This window comes from Procambarus clarkii, chromosome 16 (assembly GCF_040958095.1).
Source record: "Procambarus clarkii isolate CNS0578487 chromosome 16, FALCON_Pclarkii_2.0, whole genome shotgun sequence".
NCBI lineage: Eukaryota > Metazoa > Arthropoda > Malacostraca > Decapoda > Cambaridae > Procambarus > Procambarus clarkii.
The window spans coordinates 11,091,243-11,110,560 of record NC_091165.1 but is presented as its reverse complement, the minus strand read 5'-3'; the positions used below and the strand labels follow the sequence as shown (position 1 = coordinate 11,110,560).

At 41.3% G+C, this 19,318-nt stretch overlaps 1 protein-coding gene across 2 annotated transcripts in view; it reads left to right on the top strand.

Annotated features, from left to right (window-relative positions):
- The window catches only part of LOC138365419 (uncharacterized), a 108,313-nt gene that overhangs the window by 47,687 nt on the left and 41,308 nt on the right, over window positions 1-19,318 (top strand). Inside the window, exons 2-3 of one of the 2 annotated variants that reach the window (XR_011228802.1) lie at window positions 9,154-9,310; window positions 9,500-9,697. Coding sequence is in view for 1 of the 2 variants with exons in the window: in XM_069325736.1 (XP_069181837.1) it covers window positions 9,201-9,299; window positions 9,500-9,697 (297 nt within the window). In the remaining variant the exon portion in view is untranslated. The remainder of the gene's footprint in view (window positions 1-9,153; window positions 9,311-9,499; window positions 9,698-19,318) is intronic. The other variant, XM_069325736.1, reaches the window with a different exon arrangement.

Sequence of the window (19,318 nt, the reverse complement as noted above, 5' to 3'; positions counted from 1 at the left end):
TATTATTTTCCCTCGTAGGTTCCTTAATGTGTTGCGTAATAAAGCAATCATCAATTAATTCTAGAAAATCTTCTGCTTCAATATTCTCTGTTTTGTTAAACCAATTTATTCCACTAAAGTTAAAGTCACCCATGACACAAATACTGCTAGACCTAGATGCTCTAGATATTTCATCCCATAGGTGCTTTGCTACCATCCTGTCTAAGTTTTGTGGCCTGAATATAACTCCTATTATAAGATTATTTGCTCTTTCGTTTAATTCTATCCAAATAGTTTCTGTGTGGATCAGTTTTGATTCCCTCTTTGAGATTACATTTTAACTTTTCCCTAACATATATGGATACTCCCCTCCTCGTCTAACATATCTATCTGTGTCAAGTAGTTTAAATCCATTTATTTGGCATTCAGCTAGTAGTTCTCTATTTTCTACAGTCATCCACGTTTCGGTAAGTGCAATAATATTTATTTTTTTCTATGTAGACAAGAGCATTTAAATCGTTTATTTTATTTCTTAGACTTCTACTGTTAGTGTAATATACCCTAAGTGTATTGTTATTTTGAGGCCCTTCTCTTTCCTTGATCATTTTGCCAATTTGTTTCCCCCACAAACACATACTTTTATTACTCCTTTCTCCATTTCAATTCCCATACCACTATCTACTAACAGTTTAAACCCAAACCCAAACAAACGCCTCAAACCACTGGTTTCAATGAATTCGCAAGCACAATAACCCCAGCCCTCGATAGATGCACCCCATCTCGAGCATACATTTCATCTCTTCCATAAAAGTGCTCCCAGTTGTCTATGAAAGATATTGCATTTGATTTGCAATATTTTTCCAGCCGGCAATTCTATTCATTTCCCTCTCCCTTTCTTGGAAAAATGCCACATATGATCTGGATTCCTCCCTTGCTCCTAACTAAATCTATGGCTGTCTTATACCCTTGCATCAGTTCCTCACTCCTAACTCGTCCAACATCATTTCCACCTGCACTAATACATATAATGGGTTTAGTCCCATTTCCAGCCATAACATCATTCATGTTATTAATAATATCGCCAGTTCCAGCTCCCGGATAGCAAACCCTTAACTTGTTTTCCCTATCTCTGGCACAAAAGTTCTTTCCAAATACCTCACCTGGGAATCTCCCACAACCAAAATTCGCTTAGTTACTTCCTTTACTCTCTGAGCACTTTGAGGGACCTGTGCTTCGCTGCTTTTCCTTTTGACCGAATTGCAGGCTCACCACAGCACTCATCCTCCAACACGGCAAATGAGTTGGAAACCTTACGGTTTCCTGTAGGCGACTTTGTTAAAGTCTTTCTAAGACCCCTGTCCTCTACGACTTTCCAAGACAAAGTCTTTTTAATTATGGTCTCCTCCTTTGTTTCTTCCTGCTGTTGTTTCAGCTGTCGTACATCCTCCCGTAGAGAATCCAACTCTGTCCTCAGAGCTCCAACTAGATTCATCAGTTCCTTCACTACAACTTCCATTATTGCTATGATAATAGTACTACAATCAGAGCTCCAGCTACACACAACCTCTCACTGTGACTACCTGCGCCTGACAAGTAGTCTCTCAGACGCAGGTTATAATTTGGGTCTGACGAGGTTGCTTTCAAATTTGTAAATGGAATTTTTCGTAAAGAAACTTGTTTCAAAAAGTACCCCTGGAATCATTCCATGGTTTTTTGGAAATGATGTCAGTCAGGTGCTGTCACAGTGAGAGGTTGTGTTAGCTGGAGCTCTGGAGTAACATTATTATTCCAATAATGGAAGGATTAGTAAATGATTTGGTGAGTTTGATTGGAGCTCTGAGAGCAGAGATGGATTCCCTGCGGGAGGAGGTACGACGGCTAAGACTTCGAGAGGAAACGAAAGAGGAGACCAGTGTTGACGAGACCTAATCGTGGAGAGTAGTGAAAGACAGGGGTCTTAAGAAGACCTTGACAAGGCCGCCTACAGACGCCCTAAGGACCGCAAATTCATTTGCCGTGTTGGAGGACGAGTGCTGTAGTGCGCCTGCAGCGAGGAAATCAGCGAGGAACGACGGAGCGCAGGTCCCTCAGGCTGCTCAGAAAGTTAAGACGGTACCGAAGCGAATTTTGGTTGTGGGAGATTCCGAGGTGAGGTATTTAGGCAGAACGTTTTGTGCCAGAGATAGGGGGAACAGATTAAGGGTTTGCTATCCGGGAGCTGGAATTGGTGATATTGTTGAAAACATGAATGATATTATGATGGGAAATGGGGACAAACCCATTATTTGTATTAGTGCAGGGGGTAATGATGTTGGGCAAGTTAGGAGTGAGGAACTAATACAGAGATTTAGGACAGCCATTGAATTAGTTAGGAGCAAGGGAGGAATCCCGATCATATGTGGCATTCTTCCAAGAAAGGGAGTTGGAAATGAATGGATGTCGAGGGCACTTGGTGTCAATTGCCGGCTGGAAAGATATTGCAAATCAAATGCAATATCTTTCATAGACAACTGGGAACGCTTCTATGGAGGAAATGAAATGTATGCGCGTGATGGGGTGAATCTATCGAGGGCTAGGGTTGTTGCTGTTGCGAACTCGTTGGAACCAGTGGTTAGAGGTGTTTGTTTGGGTTTAAACTGTTAGTAAATAGTGGTATGGGAATTGATTTGGAGGAAGGAGGTAATAAAAGTATGTGTTCGTGGGAGAAAAGAATTGGCAAAATGATCAGGGAAAGAAAAGGGCCTCAAAATAACAATTCACTACGTTCAGGTGAATTTATATTCATTCTATAGTACGGCGACCAAAACTGAACTGTATAATCTAAATGGGGCCTAACCAGAGCAAGATATAGCTGAAGAACCACACCAGGTGTCTTGTTACTAACGTTTCGATTAATAAATCCCAGTGTCCTATTTGCCTTATTACGAACATTCATGTATTGATAATTTTGTTTTAAATTCTTACTAATCATAACTCCCAGATCCCTTTCGCATTGCGACTTCGCAATCTCAACACCATCTAGCTCGTATCTTATAACTCTATCATCATTACCTAGCCTCAGAACTTTACATTTATCAGCGTTATACTGCATCTGCCAGTCTTTTGACAATTTCAAAACCCCATTTAGATCAACCTGAAGTGATAGTGAGTTTTCTTCCGTGTTAATTTCCCTACCGATTTTTGTATCATCTGCAAATTTGCAGATGTTGCTACTCAAACCTGAATCTAAATCATTTATATATATTAAAAAGAACAGAGGTCCCAGGACAGAGCCTTGAGGCAATCCACTAACAACATTATCCCACTTTGACTTAACCCCATTTATACTAACTCTCTGTTTCCTTTAGATTAGCCATGCCCTAATCCAACTTAATATAGCACCCCCAATACTATGAGCCTCTATTTTTTAATCAGTCTTTCATGTGGCACTGTATCAAAAGCTTTGCTAAGGTCAAGGTACACAACATCACAATCCTTACCACTATCAACTGCCTCAACTATGCTGGAATAAAAAGATAGCAAATTTGTTAAACATGAACGGCCATTTGTAAAACCATGTTGCGACTCATTTATTAATTTATGTTTTTCAAGATGAAGACGAATTGTATTTGCAATTATCGATTCAAGTAACTTTCCCACAATGGACGTTAGGCTAATTGGCCGATAGTTTGATGCAAGTGATTTGTCTCCTTTCTTAAAAATTGGTACCACATTAGCTACCTTCCATGACTCTGGCACTCTACCTAACTCTATTAATTAATTAAATATGGTAGACAGTGGCTCGGAAAGCTCCTCTTTGCATTCTTTAAGCACCCTGGCAAACACTTCATCCGGCCCTGGGGATTTATTTGGTTTTAGTTTTACTATTTGTTTAATTACATCCTCCCTGGTAACTGCTAAACTAGTCAACCTGTCCTCGTCCCCACCCACATATATTTGTTCGGCTGAAGGCATATTGTTAAGTTCCTCTTCAGTACATACAGATATAAAATATTTATGAAAAATACTACTCATATCCTCGTCATTATCCGTTATTTGACCTGTCTCATTTTTTAATGGACCTATCCTTTCCCTAGTCTTAGTTCGATATGACTGAAAAAAAAACTTTAGGTTTTTTCTTCGCTTGCCCTGCTATGCGAACTTCGTAGTTTTTTTTGCATTCCTTAACTCTTTTTTAATATTTCTAACCAGTTGTACGAATTCCTGTTCTAAACTCACTTCCCCTGTCTTAATTCGTTTGTACCACGCTCCCTTTTTACCTATAAGGTTCTTCAGATCCTTTGTTATCCACTTTGGATCATTAGTATTCGATCTATTCAATTTATATGGTATACTACGTTCCTGGGCTTTGCTTAGAATATTTTTAAATAGGTTATATTTTGAATCCACATTGAAATCCCCTTCTATGTCACCTGTCGCTGGGTGACGCCAAGACCTGGTTTAGTTGACTGGTCTAGCTCCAAGACCGGCCCACACCCCATACCCAAGACATTCCAATCTATTTGACCCCAAAAATTTCTTAAGCTTTTGAAATCAGCTTTTCGAAAATCAGGCACTTTAACAGAATTTTCTCCTACAGATCTATTCAATTCTATGCTAAATCTGATTTCTTTATGATCACTGTTCCCTAGCTCATTCCCTATTTCGATGTCCTTAATTTGTGTTTCCCTGTTAGTTAACACTAAATCTAAAATATTATTTCCCCGCGTTGGTTCCTTAATGTGTTGCGTAAGAAAGCAATCGTCAATTAATTCTAGAAAATCTTCTGCTTCATTATTCACTGTTTTGTTCACCCAGTTTATTCCACTAAAATTAAAGTCACCCATGATTCGTGCCAGATTCTGGCACGAATCTTCTCGATATTCCTAATGTTTTTCTTCATTGAAGCAGGAAGATTAAAAATTAACTCTACAAAGTTCATTTGTACTTTTGATTTGGGTCTGACACCTAGTAATGCGCTGCGTTAGGTCTCATAAGAACGTAAGAATATAAGAACAAAGGTAACTGCAGAAGACCAATTGGCCCATACGAGGCAGCTCGTATTTATAACCACTCAATCCCCCCTCATATATATGTCCAACCGACGCTTGAAACAATCGAGGGACCCCACCTCCACCATCGTACGCGGTAATTGGTTTCACAAATCAACAACCCTGTTACCGAACCAGTATTTACCCAAGTCTTTCCTAAATCTAAACGTATACAATTAATACCCATTGTTTCGTGTTCTGTCTTGTGTTGATACTTTTAAACCCTATTAATATCCCCTTTGTTGTATCCATTCATCCACTTGTAAACCTCTATCATGTTACGTCTAACTCAAAAAGCTACATAACAGGCTAAATTGTGCACGAATGAATTTCAGAAGAGATAGAACCGAAACTAATCAAGGACTTCTTAGAGCTGTCCGAGATCATGTGCACGAAGAAACAGCAAAAATCAGAGAAGGAAAATGGCTCGAGTGGTGTGCCAAGCTAAATCAGCATACATCCTTGGACGACATCTGGAGGCAGATCAACAAGGCCCAAGGAAAATCTCCTCCTGCTCCGCCGCATCATGTTCATCCAGAGCAAGAAGCAGAAAGGTTAGCAAATCTATTTGCTTCTAGAGCCAATTCCACTCAACTTCCTCAAGCAACTGACTCACCAACAAAGGCTTCAAGCAGCAAGATGGAAAAAAATAGATGATGACCTGACGAACTAGACCAACCTTTCAATCTGAAAGAACTCAGAAGAGCTACAAAGAAAACTAAAAATACAGCTCCAGGCGAGGACAAAATCACTTACAACATGCTGGCCAAGATAGAAGAAAAAGGTGAAGATGCCTTCTTGAATCTTATTAACAGAGTATGGGTGACAAGAACTCGACCACTCTCTTGGAACAGTGCAATTATAGTTCCCATTCCAAAACCTAAAAACCAAGGAATCCAAGATCCATCTCATTAACACGCTGTCTGGCCAAAACTGCAGACAGAATAGCTCTTAATCGAATTGAATGGAAAGCCAATCCACTACACCAAAATATGTTTGCTTACAGAAAAGTTGTTGGAACCACAAAATGCCTTACCTCCCTCATGGATCATATCAATGACACACCTGGAATCCTTATTTTTCAAGACCTTGAAAAAGCCTTCGAGTTAGCCAATGCTCCAGCTACACTGTGAGGCTTTGTGGATAAGGAAATCAAAGGACAAGCTCTTGCCTTTGCCAAAGGAAGCCTGCTTAAGCGAGAATCTAAAGTCAAATTCCAAGGAAAAACATCGACCTCAAAGAGGCCTGAAAATGGAATTCCGCAGGGAGGAATACTAAGCCCCTTCCTCTTCAACTGTCTCATGGAACAATTCATGAAGCTCAAGCTACCAAAAGTCAAACTACTTAACTATGCAAATGACTTTGTGATCATCATCAATGGCAAGGCGCAAGTAACCATGCACAAAAATGCCTAGATATTATCAGCAAGGAAGCGGAACGCATAGCAGTGAAAATAAACAGCAATAAAACAAAATCCATGGCTGTTACAATGAGAACTGAAGACATCAGACTCGCAATACAAGGACATGAAATTGAGTGGGTTACCTCTTTTCAATACCTAGGAGTTATAATAGACAGTCAGTTGAAATTCATTCAAGAAATTGAATATCTTCAGCAACGTTATAAAGCCAGAAACTCAGCTTTGCGCTCCCTGGCAAGTCTTAGAGATAGTGAATCCCTACCAGTACTCAAAATGTACTATGTTCAAGGAGTTAGGTCACTCATTGACTATGCTGCTTCTGCTCTAACATCCCTCAGTGATAACCAATAGGAGAAACTGGAAGTGTCTCAAAATGATGCTCTCAGAACAATGCTGGGAGCACCTATATGGACGCGTACAGAGAATCTAAGAAGGAAAACCAACTTACCAGCATTAGAAAACAGGATCAAACAAAAGATAGCCACCATAACAGCAAAACCTGTTAGAACCACCGCCAGACTGCCAATCAAAGACAGCATACACAGATCGCTTCAGAGAAACCTTCAATATAGAACAAGTGCATAGACGGATAATCTGGTCAAGATTCTAGAGGAAGTGGACTTGAAATGGACCATTATAAACAAAGGGGAAGATAGACCGTATCAACACTTTCGGCAGCTTCCTCCATGGGAAGAATCGAGTCTAAAGATAATCATTGAAGGATTACCAGCTAAAAAATCAGCATGTGACTCGCAGAGGCTTGGAGCATCTCAAGACCTACAAAGACTCACATCTTCACAGACGGATCAGTTGATCAAGAAAGAGGTTCTGCAGGGGGCAGCAGTTTACATTACCAACCATGAAGCTTACTGGAGCATGAATAGTTGGTGCTCAACATTGCAAACAGAATTATATGCCCTGAAGGAGGCAATAAACTATACAATTGAGAATAATTTACATGATGTCATCATTCATACCGACTCTAAATCTTCGCTCCAGGCATTGTTATCCAGTCAGTACAGAGATAATATACAACTCCTCACAGAAATCCAACATATAGGAAAAGAAGCCCAGAATCTAGGACTGTCAATCACCATAAATTGGATACCAAGTCACATTGCCATAGATGGTAATGAAAAGGCAGACTCACTAGCAAAATCTGCTACTGTTCTACCTGTTGTACAGGTTCAAATACCTCCAAGTTTTTCACAGATTATGGAGCAAATCAAGAAGAAAATACTCCCAACTATCAAAAGTCGCCACAGAGCCAAAGTAGCGGAAGGAAGATCCACTGAGATATGGTACGAACAAGCCGCTGGGTACTCCTCTTTCAAGCCTGGCAAAAAGATATCCAGAGACATTGCAGTAGCCATACACAGACTCAAACTTGGTTACAAGTGCTGCTGCGAGGTAATGAACCCAATAGTTAAAGAGTGTCAAATCTATGGAACAGAAGCAGAGGCGCCACTATTGCACTACTTACTGGAATGTGAAGCTACTGAACCCCTGCGCAACAATCTCAACATTAATCCAACCACAGCAGCTGCATTAGATGCACATTCCACCGCTCCTACAATGATTAGAAAACCCGTTGAGGGATGGGACTCACTAGTGAGTATTCAGCATCTACATCCGCCACCAAGATAATGTTATTAAAACAAGACTATGTTGACCAGATCACACACTAGAAGGTGAAGGGACGATGACGTTTCGGTCCGTCCTGGACCATTCTCAAGTCGATTGTGAGACAATTGACTTGAGAATGGTCCAGGACGGACCGAAACGTCGTCGTCCCTTCACCTTCTAGTGTGTGGTCTGGTCAACATACTTCAGCCACGTTATTGTGACTCGTCACCTGCAAAACAAGACTAAACCCAGTGCACTAATACAGAAGTGAAAAAGAAACAGGGGAAAAAGAAACATTGACCCCGAGCCAAGCATTGGCCCGGGGTCTTGAAGTCAATAGAGTGTAACTGTGTGTTAGCTGGTTATTTATTGCTGGTCTTGATTTCTTGATATGCAGCGCTTTATTAATGTCTAATCTTCTGTTATCAATGAATCTATCAATGATTTTGGTGTTACTCGTCAAAATATCCCTGATGATCGTCTCGTGTGTAGCGAATATATATTCCTTGATAAGGCCTGTTGTTTGTGCATTGTTAATCGCCTAGAAAGAGACGTTGTTGTCTTGCCTATATACTGAGTATACCGAGGCAAGACAACAGTTCTTCTAGCCGTCCAAGTTCTTCTAGCCATAGTTATAAAAGGTACTTTAGTTATTGAAGAAAGGTTCACCCCCTCACAAGCACACCCTCATTCTATCATAAGTTTTCTTTGAACCAGGACTCACCACCTAGGAACAGATCTTAACATCTTCCCCACAACATCGTAGCTTTGGGCCTTAAAAAAGGCGCCTGCATTATAAGATCTGTATAAGATGCTTACAGTAACTGCATTGATTCAGCCTCTAGTTTCTGTAATCCCATGATGACTGCTTTGAAATTACTCATGTGACTTCCAAGAAGATTCACTGTAACTAACTCCTACGTCCTAAGCTATTCACAAAAACGTAATGTCTTATGTCATGGATTATGACTGTTATATTAAGGTATATCAATATGGTATCTGAACTCTTACCGTTAACCAAGCTTGAGTAAATATATTGCGAATAACGATATTGTTCAGTAATATTTGTATAAAAATATACAATTTATTGTTCTGTAGGGTATTGGAACTCTCACGTTCAGGTCTGCAAGAACTCGTGAGTCAGGATGAGCTTCACTGAGCAGGAATATTTGGGGCTGACCCTGGAACACCTGGACGACGTTTGTGACCTTCTTGTAAATCATTTCTATCCGCGAAACATTATAGTAAGTCGGACGTAAGTTATCGTACACCTGGCATGGTATGTTACTTGGTAGAATTTTCAAATACTTATACTAATCAGAAAAAAAATCAATATGTTACTGAGAAGATTACAAAATTTTCCAAAGTCAAATTTAATGAGCATGCATAATTTATTGTAATCAATTATTTTTCTACATTTTTAAATTGTCCTGAATCATTGCAGACTTTAGGGCTGGGTTTAAGCCCAGAAAATAGGCTGACTCTCGACCTTCCTCACATACGGACATGCTTGGCATCTGGGCTTTCAGTGGGCGCTAGAGAAAAATCAACACGGCGGCTGGTTGGAGTACTTCTGAATTACATATTCATTGCTGACTCTACACCGAAGCAAACTTTAAAAAATTACACCACTGAAGCTGAGGTAAGTTGGTGAACAAGTAATTATACAATGCCACATGAAGGCCAGTGTTCTACCGTCATTAATGCAGGACCTGAAGGTTCTAATCTGGTTGAGAGAATACAGACCAAAAGTGTCAGAGAAGCTACAGGGACGGAGCTTAATTAAATTTTGGCTGCATGAAGAACATCACTCTATTGTATAATTAACAACATAAAAACAGTGTATCTTCAACAGATTTTGTGCCCTGAGCATTAAACAGAAATATTCCTATATACTCTAATGAGGTAGAGAAATATACTCTTGACTTTAGGAAAACTTGCATTATTTAATAAACAAGATATTAAAACTAAGCAACCCGTTCTCGCTATAACATAGTACCTATGTAACTAAAAGCTTATAGTTCTTATGCTGATAATGTTCATGGTTCCTCTATGGTAGATTTCCAGTTATTTCCTATCATCAGGCACCAACTCGTCATTACGTACCAAAGTATGTCCTATAGTACACGTCCCATCGCCTTAGACAGCAAAATAGTCGGACTGCTTCAATTTCAGTGATAATTGTATTTTTCCAGTTCCAGAAAATTGTAAAATTTATGTACTATTTTCCATGCTATTCGAATATCATGCATCAGCTACATCCGATTGAAGGCTTTAGTTTTGTTTTGAGAAATCTTGGTAGTTCTCAGTAAATTATAATAAGAACTATAAATTATTACATATAATAATGGGGCTTTCACCAATCAATATTATATACAATAGTGTGTGTTTAAAAATCTAAGGAAAATGGATTGTAGGAATGTCAACAGAAAACGATGTTATGTTTTCATGGTTATGGGCTGCAGGATGAATATATTTATTTATTACCAACAATACCCGGCCACGTATTGCTGTGGCTCAGCAACGCATGTGCGTTCCTGAGCCACAGCAACCTTCCCTGTCCCCCAGTCCTCCCCACCATTTCCCCCCTCACCTGTCTTCTCGGCCTCCCAACCATTCCCCACTCCACCATCCCCTCTTCCTTCTCACCATGCCCCACTCACCTATGCCCCACTATTCCCCATTCCCCCATCCCCACCATCCCAAACTCCCCCCGTCCCCTCGTCCTTCCCCACCATTACCCCCTCCCATGTCCCCTCGTCATCCCCATCATTCCCCACTCCCTCGTCCGATGCCTTCCCAAATGGTTCGATGTTCCCATCAGAAAATTGGGAACATCAAGTGATCTGATGTTCCCATCACTGAAATATAAGAAAAACAGTTTAAAAATAAAATGAAAATATGAAAAAATATAAAAATAAACTGTACTCACAAAATGAATGGTATGGTAAACAACACAACTCAAGTCCAACGCAATTCAAACAAAATAATTAAATCAAAATGATAATAAATCAAAATCTATGAAAATTCAATTTATCAATGCAATCAGAAACTTTGAAAGGGAATTGTAACATATCTAGGAAAGGATGTGTGTTGCTCTTACATGCAACAGATGGCGCTATTTTTCAAGAAAAGCATAGTTTTACCTGTCACAGGTGTGGCATCTATAATTATACTTACGAAATGAATGGTATGGTAAACAACACAGCTCAATTCCGACACAATATCACACAAAATAATTCACTAAAAAATAAAATAAATTAAAATCTATGAAAATAAAATTTATCAATGCAATCGGAAACTGTGAAATGGAATTCGTGACATATTTTATATAGCATGCATGTTGCCACTATGTGCAACAGATGGCACTGTTTTTCAAAAATGCATGTTTTTACCTGTCACAGGGGTGGCATCTATATAGTAGGTATATAATAAGACACGTCTATTCGAATGCAATGTTGTCAAAATTTAAAAGCAACTGGTGAAGAACTTTCGGAGATTACAGCGTGTGTTGCTCTTACGTCCAACAGATGGCGCTGTTTTTAAAAAAAGCAAGCCTTTTCCTGTCACAGGTGAGGCATATATATAGTAGATATATAAAAAGACGCGCCTATGCGAATGCAACGTTGTGTCAAAATTTCAAAGCAATAGGTAAAGAGGTTTCAAAGATTTCCCTCACATGAAAAACACAGTTTTTCAGCAAAAGCATGTTTTTTTTACCGTCACAGACGTGACATCTATATAGCATATATATAAAAACCTGCTCGAATGCGAATGGAACGTTGTGTGAAAATTTCAAAGCAACCGGTAAAGAACTTTCGGAGATTAGCAATTTTGAACAAACGAACATTTCCTTTTTTATTTATATAGATTTATTTTATATATAAGAAAGGTACATTCGGTTTGTGAGAGTACATAGCATTGTTTACATTCTTGTAAAGCCACTTGTACGCACAGCGTTTCGGGCAGGTCCTTAATCAAACAGATAATATTAAGTAGGTAAATTCAAGCAAAATTTCTTAAATGTAACAGGTACAAAGTGAGAAAAAATTGTGAGAGATTAGTAGGTATATTAAATATATATATTAAGCACATTGATAGCTTTGATTGATAGTAGTGATAGCTTGATTGATAATTTGACAGAGACTAATTGGCACACTTAAACATAATGATAGCACATATGACAGCAATGATCACAATGGTAAAGTTGTATAGCTTAGGTACATAAATAATGAGGGATTGGGTAGCACTAGGTACAGTGCAAGTTTCAAGTACTAGGTAGGAAACTATGAAGATGAAATTGGGTACTTGTTTGTTTTGTTTTTGAATAAGGCAAAAATTGGACAGCTTTTCAATTCATTAGGGAGTGAGTTCCATGGACTAGGTCCCTTTATTTGCATATTGTTTACACAAATTAAGTTTGACTCTGAGGGGATATCAAAGAGATATTTATTACTGGTGTGGTGATTATAGGATCCACACCAAGTCACACGATGTTGATGGGGTCCACTACCACAAAAAAGGAAAGGTATGGAGCTTAATACCACCTTTTGGATAGGTATGGGGTTCACTACAATCTATTGGATGGATAAGGGGGTCCACTACTGCCCACAGTTTGGGTATGGGGTTCACTTCTGCCCACATACTGGGTATTAGGTCCACTACCACCTGTTGGATGGGGTATGGAATCCACTGATGCGCATAGGATGAATATTTGGTCCACTACTGCCCACAGAATGAGTATGGGGTCCACTACCACCCACAGGATGGGTATGAGGTCTACTACTACCCACAGGATTAGTATGGGTTACCATTACCACCAGTAGGATGAGAATAAGGTTCACTACAGCCTACAGGATGGGTATGGGGTACACTGCCATCTAGAGGATGGGTATTGAGTTCACTACCTTCCACAGGAAGATTATGGGGTTCACTACCACCTACTGGATTGGTATGGGGCTCACTAACACTTACTCGATTTGGATGGGGCTCACAACCACTCACTGGATGGGGACAGGGCTCACTACCACCCACTGGATTGGTATGGAATCCATTACCACCCACAGGATGGGTATGGGGTCCACTACCGCCCAGAGGATGGGTATTTGGTTCACTGCCGCTCACGCAATGGGAATGGGGTCTACTCCCGCCCACAGGATGAGTATTGGGTCCGCTATCCCAAACAAGATGGGTATGGGATCCATTACCGCCCACTGGATTGGCACGGGCTCCACTACCGCCCTGAGGATGTGTATATGGTCCGCTATCGCCTACACAACCTTGTGTTTATGAACACAACCATAAACTACTTAACTGATAAAGATATATTGTCACCAGGCCACCCTACTTGCTACTGAGGGTCTCAGAAAGACGCTACTCCCCCAGTGTCTCCCTCACCTCCGAGTTGCCTACGTCTGATACAATTCTTATAATACACACTGCCCACTGAAATCATCACTCTCAAACAGCCACGCATATAGTAACACAATTATTTATAAGTTCTAATATTATAACTGTAAACATAACATTCTTAATTGACTAAAATAAACAATTATTTTATGATAAGGATGGCACAAGTTGGCAACACCACACTGGTGGACTCCTCACACAGACAAACACACACGTACTTAACATGAACATTTCCTGTCCACTTAATGTCAGCCCATCCTCATACAATGGAATATAACAATCTGTTCTGTTATACATTCTAATACATCATAAAACATAATATAGCAGCCATTCCAAATGTATATTATATACACTATGCAAATTACTCACATTATATGCAAATACACTCCTACAGTCTGAGATGGCTGATAACAGATATGTTACTAATATTTTACCTGTGAGATCCTCTAGATAGTAACATCCACTACCACCAACAGAATGAGGATGGGGTCCACTTCCGGCCACAAGATGGGTATGGGGGTCCATTACCGCCCATACGATGGGCATGGAGTCCTCTACCACCCTCAGGATTGATATGGGGGTTCACTACCGCCCAGAGGATGGGTATAGGGTCAACTACCGCCCACAGGATGGGTATAGGGTTCACTACCGCCCAGAGGATGGCTATAGGGTCCACTACTGCCTACAGGATGGGTATAGGGTTCACTACCGCCCAGAGGATGGGTATAGGGTCCACTACCGCCCACAGGATGGGTATAGGGTTCACTACCGCCCACAGGATGGGTATAGGGTTCACTACCGCCCAGAGGATGGGTATAGGGTCCACTACCGCCCACAGGATGGGTATAGTGTTCACTACCGCCCAGAGGATGGGTATAGGGTCCACTACCGCCCACAGGATGGGTATAGGGTTCACTACTGCCTACAGGATGGGTATAGGGTCCACTACTGCGTACAGGATGGGTATAGGGTCCACTACCGCCCAGAGGATGGGTATAGGGTCCACTACTGCCTACAGGATGGGTTTGGGGTCACGTATTGCTCACAGGCAATAGCCGGTGGGCAATAGGAGGGAGGGAGGAGGGAGCCATCGGAGGGAGTCGGTGGCTGAGCGGACAGAACACTAGATGCATGATCCTGTGGTCCTGGGTTCGATCCCGGGCGCCGGCGAGAAACGATGGGCAGAGTTTCTTTCACCCTGATGCCCCTGTTACCTAGCAGTAAATAGATACCTGAGAGTTAGTCAGCTGTCACGGGCTGCTTCCTGGGGGTGGAGGCCTGGTCGAGGACCGGGCCGCGGGGACACTAAAGCCCCGAAATCATCTCAAGATAACCTCAAGAAGATAACCAGGATGGCTATGGAGTGCAGTACTGTTCCATAGCCATTCGGTACTGCCTATGGGGTTCGGTACTCTAGGCGGGACTAAAGAGCTAAAACTCAACCTCCGCAAGCTCAACTTGGTGAGTACAGGATGAGTATGGCGTCCACTTCCTCCCACAGGATTGGCACTGGGACAACTACAGCTCACAGGTTGGAGTATGGAGTAACCTACAGCTCACAGGTTGGAGTATGGAGTAACCTACAGCTCACAGGTTGGAGTATGGAGTAACCTACAGCTCACAGGTTGGAGTATGGAGTAACCTACAGCTCACAGGTTGGAGTATGGAGTACCCTACAGCTCACAGGTTGGAGTATGGAGTACCCTACAGCTCACAGGTTGGGGTCCTAAATGGATGCGTTCACCATGGAATCCATTTAGGCCATGAGTAATGGCTCCTAAATGAATGCCTTCATGATGGCATCCATGTAGGTCATGGTTGATGGTTCTTATATGGATGCCTTCAACATGGCATCCATATAAGTCATGGTTGATGGTTCCTAAATGGATGCCTTCACCATGGCATCCATATAGGTCATGGTTGATGGTTCCTAAATGGATGCCTTCAACATGGCATCCATATAGGTCATGGTTGATGGTTCCTAAATGGATGCCTTCACCATGGCATCCATATGGGTCATGGTTGATTATTCCTAAATGGATGCCTTCAACATGGCATCCATATAGGTCATGGTTGATGGTTCCTAAATGGATGCCTTCAACATGGAATCCATATAGGTCATGGTTGATGGTTCCTAAATGGATGCCTTCACCATGGCATCCATATAGGTCATGGTTGATGGCCCCTAAATGGATGCCTTCAACATGGCATCCATGTAGGTCATGGTTGATGGCCCCTAAATGGAGACATCTCCCATGTCAGCTACATACATAAAATAATATAAATAAATAAATAGTTTATTTAGATAAAAAATACATACATACATATTGAGTTACAAGTAGAATGTTGGATTTCTATATAAAGCTACTATATACGCACAGCGTATAGATAAAGCCACTATGAACAGCGTTTTGGGCAAGATGTGGGAAAAACCTAAAAACTAAGACAAGACTAATTGAGATCAACTACATGAATTGAAATGATATAGGTTGACATATAGGAGGTAAGGTAGGTTACATGGAGTTGATTATGTAGTACTTAGTTGTTTTTATCTTAAACTGGATGACATACGGGGCAGTCTTAGACGTGATTGGGAATGAATACATACATACATACATACATACATACATACATACATACATACTTACTTACTTACTTACTTACTTACTTACTTACTTACTTACTTACTTACTTACTTACATACTTACATACATACATACATACATACATACATACATACATACATACATACATACATACATACATACATACAAACATGCATACATACATACATACATACATACATACATACATACATACATACATACATACATACATACATACATACATACATACATACATACATACATACAAACTTGCATACATACATACATACATACATACATACATACATACATACATACATACATACATACATACATACATACATACATACATGTTTGTATATATGATGAAGAGTAAAAATATGACAGTAATTGCAGGTTAATGCGTGACATAGGTTAGATGGTGTATCTACAAGTACCAGCTGGTGGCTGGGGGAGTGTTGTGGACTCAGCTGGTATTATGGACAAATGTTAGAGGGTGGCTGTAAACAGCCCCCACGTTGATAACAGATCGTCTAAGGCTACCTGCCACTCTCACTTACTAAGGGTGTCAGACACACACACACACACACACACACACATACACACACACACACACACACACACACACAGACAGATGAAGTACTTAATGAAGTACTTAAGATGAAGTACTTAATGAAACAGACAGAGAGAAAGATCTAGGAGTTGATATCACACCAAACCTGTCTCCTGAAGCCCACATAAAGAGAATAACGTCTGCGGCATATGCGAGGCTGGCTAACATCAGAACGGCGTTCAGGAACCTGTGTAAGGAATCATTCAGAATCTTGTACACCACATATGTAAGACCAATCCTGGAGTATGCGGCCCCAGCATGGAGCCCGTACCTTGTCAAGCACAAGACGAAGCTGGAAAAAGTCCAAAGGTATGCTACTAGACTAGTCCCAGAACTAAGAGGCATGAGTTATGAGGAAAGGCTGCGGGAAATGCACCTCACGACACTGGAAGACAGAAGAGTAAGGGGGGACATGATCACAACCTACAAAATCCTCAGGGGAATCGACCGGGTAAACAAGGATGAACTATTCAACACTGGTGGGACGCGAACAAGGGGACACAGGTGGAAGCTGAGTACCCAAATGAGCCACAGAGACGTTAGAAAGAACTTTTTCAGTGTCAGAGTAGTTAGTAAATGGAATGCATTAGGAAGTGATGTGGTGGAGGCTGACTCCATACACAGTTTCAAATGTAGATATGATAGAGCCCAATAGGCTCAGGAATCTGTACACCAGTTGATTGACGGTTGAGAGGCGGGACCAAAGAGCCAGAGCTCAACCCCCGCAAGCACAATTAGGTGAGTACAATTAGGTGAGTACACACACACACACACACACACACACACACACACACACACACACACACACACACACACACACACACACACACACACACACACAGTTTCAAATGTAGATACGATAGAGCCCAGTTGGCTCAGGAATCTGTACACCAGTTGATTGACGGTTGAGAGGCGGGACCAAAGAGCCAAAGCTCAACCCCCGCAAGCACAATTAGGTGAGTACAATTAGGTGAGTACACACACACACACACACACACACACACACACACGCACACTTGTCCAGTTCAAGAAGACCTGGACAAGCTGCAGGAATGGTCGAACAAATGGTTGTTAGAGTTTAACCCAACCAAATGTAATGTAATGAAGATAGGGGTAGGAAGCAGGAGACCAGATACAAGGTATCATTTGGGAGATGAAATACTTCAAGAGTCAGAGAGAGAGAAAGACCTGGGGGTTGATATCACGCCAGACCTGTCCCCTGAAGCTCATTTCAAAATGATAACATCAGCGGCATATGCCAGGTTGGCTAACATAAGAACGGCCTTTAGAAACTTGTGTAAGGAACCTTTGAGAACATTATATACCACATATGTCAGACCAATCATGGAATATGCGGCTCCAGCATGGAGTCCATATCTAGTCCAGCATAAGACTAAACTGGAAGAGGTTCAAAGGTTTGCCACCAGACTAGTACCCGAGTTGAGAGGTATGAGCTACGAGGAGAGACTACGGGAATTAAACCTCACTTCGTTGGAAGACAGAAGAGTTAGGGGGGACATGATCACCACATTCAAGATTCGCAAGGGAATCGACAGGGTAGATAAAGATAGGCTATTTAACACAAGAGGCACATGCACTAGGGGACACAGGTGGAAATTGAGGGCCAAATGAGCCACAGAGATATTAGAAAGAACCTTTTTAGTGTCAGAGTGGTTAAAGGATGAAATGCATTAGGAAGTGATGTGGTGGAGGCTGACTCCATACACAGTTTCAAGTGTAGATATGATAGAGCCCAATAGGCTCAGGAACCTGTACACCAATTGATTGAAGGTTGAAAGGCGGGACCAAAGAGCCAGAGCTCAACCACTGCAAGCACAATTAGGTGAGTACAATTAGGTGAGTATACACACACACACACACACGCAGAAGTGCAAGGATGCAGCAAACAAGTTTGTCCCAGTCCAAAAGGAAAACAGTGAAATGAAGATGAGAAACCCATGGTTTAATCAGGGATGTGGGCTAGCTAAGCAGCAAAGTAAAAGTGCATGGAGAAACTATAAGAATAACAGGACACTTGAGAGCAGAGATAGATATCAGAATGCCAGGAATGAATAAGTCAGGATGAGAAGAGAGGCAGAAAGACAATACGAAAATGGCATCGCAAGCAAGGCAAAGACTCAGCCTAAATTGCTGCACAGCCACATCAGGAGAAAAACCACAGTAAAGGAACAGGTTATGAATTTAGAATAGGGAAAGAAGGATTCACTACAAACAACAAGGAAGTGTGTGAGGAACTGAATAAGAATTTCCAGGAGGTCTTCACCTTAGAGCAAGGAGAAATCCCAGAGATAAGAGAGGAAATAGCTAACCAGGATCCAGTGGAAGAGTTTGAGATTACCAGCAGGGAAGTAAGGAAGTGTTTACTAGAGTTGGATGTGACAAAGGCTATAGGCCCAGATGGAATCTCCCCTTGGATACTAAAGGAAGGAGCAGATGAACTGTGCCTGCCGCTCTCCATAGTGAGTATACACACACACACACACTGAGGGCCAACGCCACTGATAGTTACAAATCACTGGTAACAGGGGAACTGCCAGAAATTTGGAAAGCAGCTAACGTAGTCCCGATATACAAGAAAGGGGATAGACAGGAGGCACTGAACTACAGGCCAGTG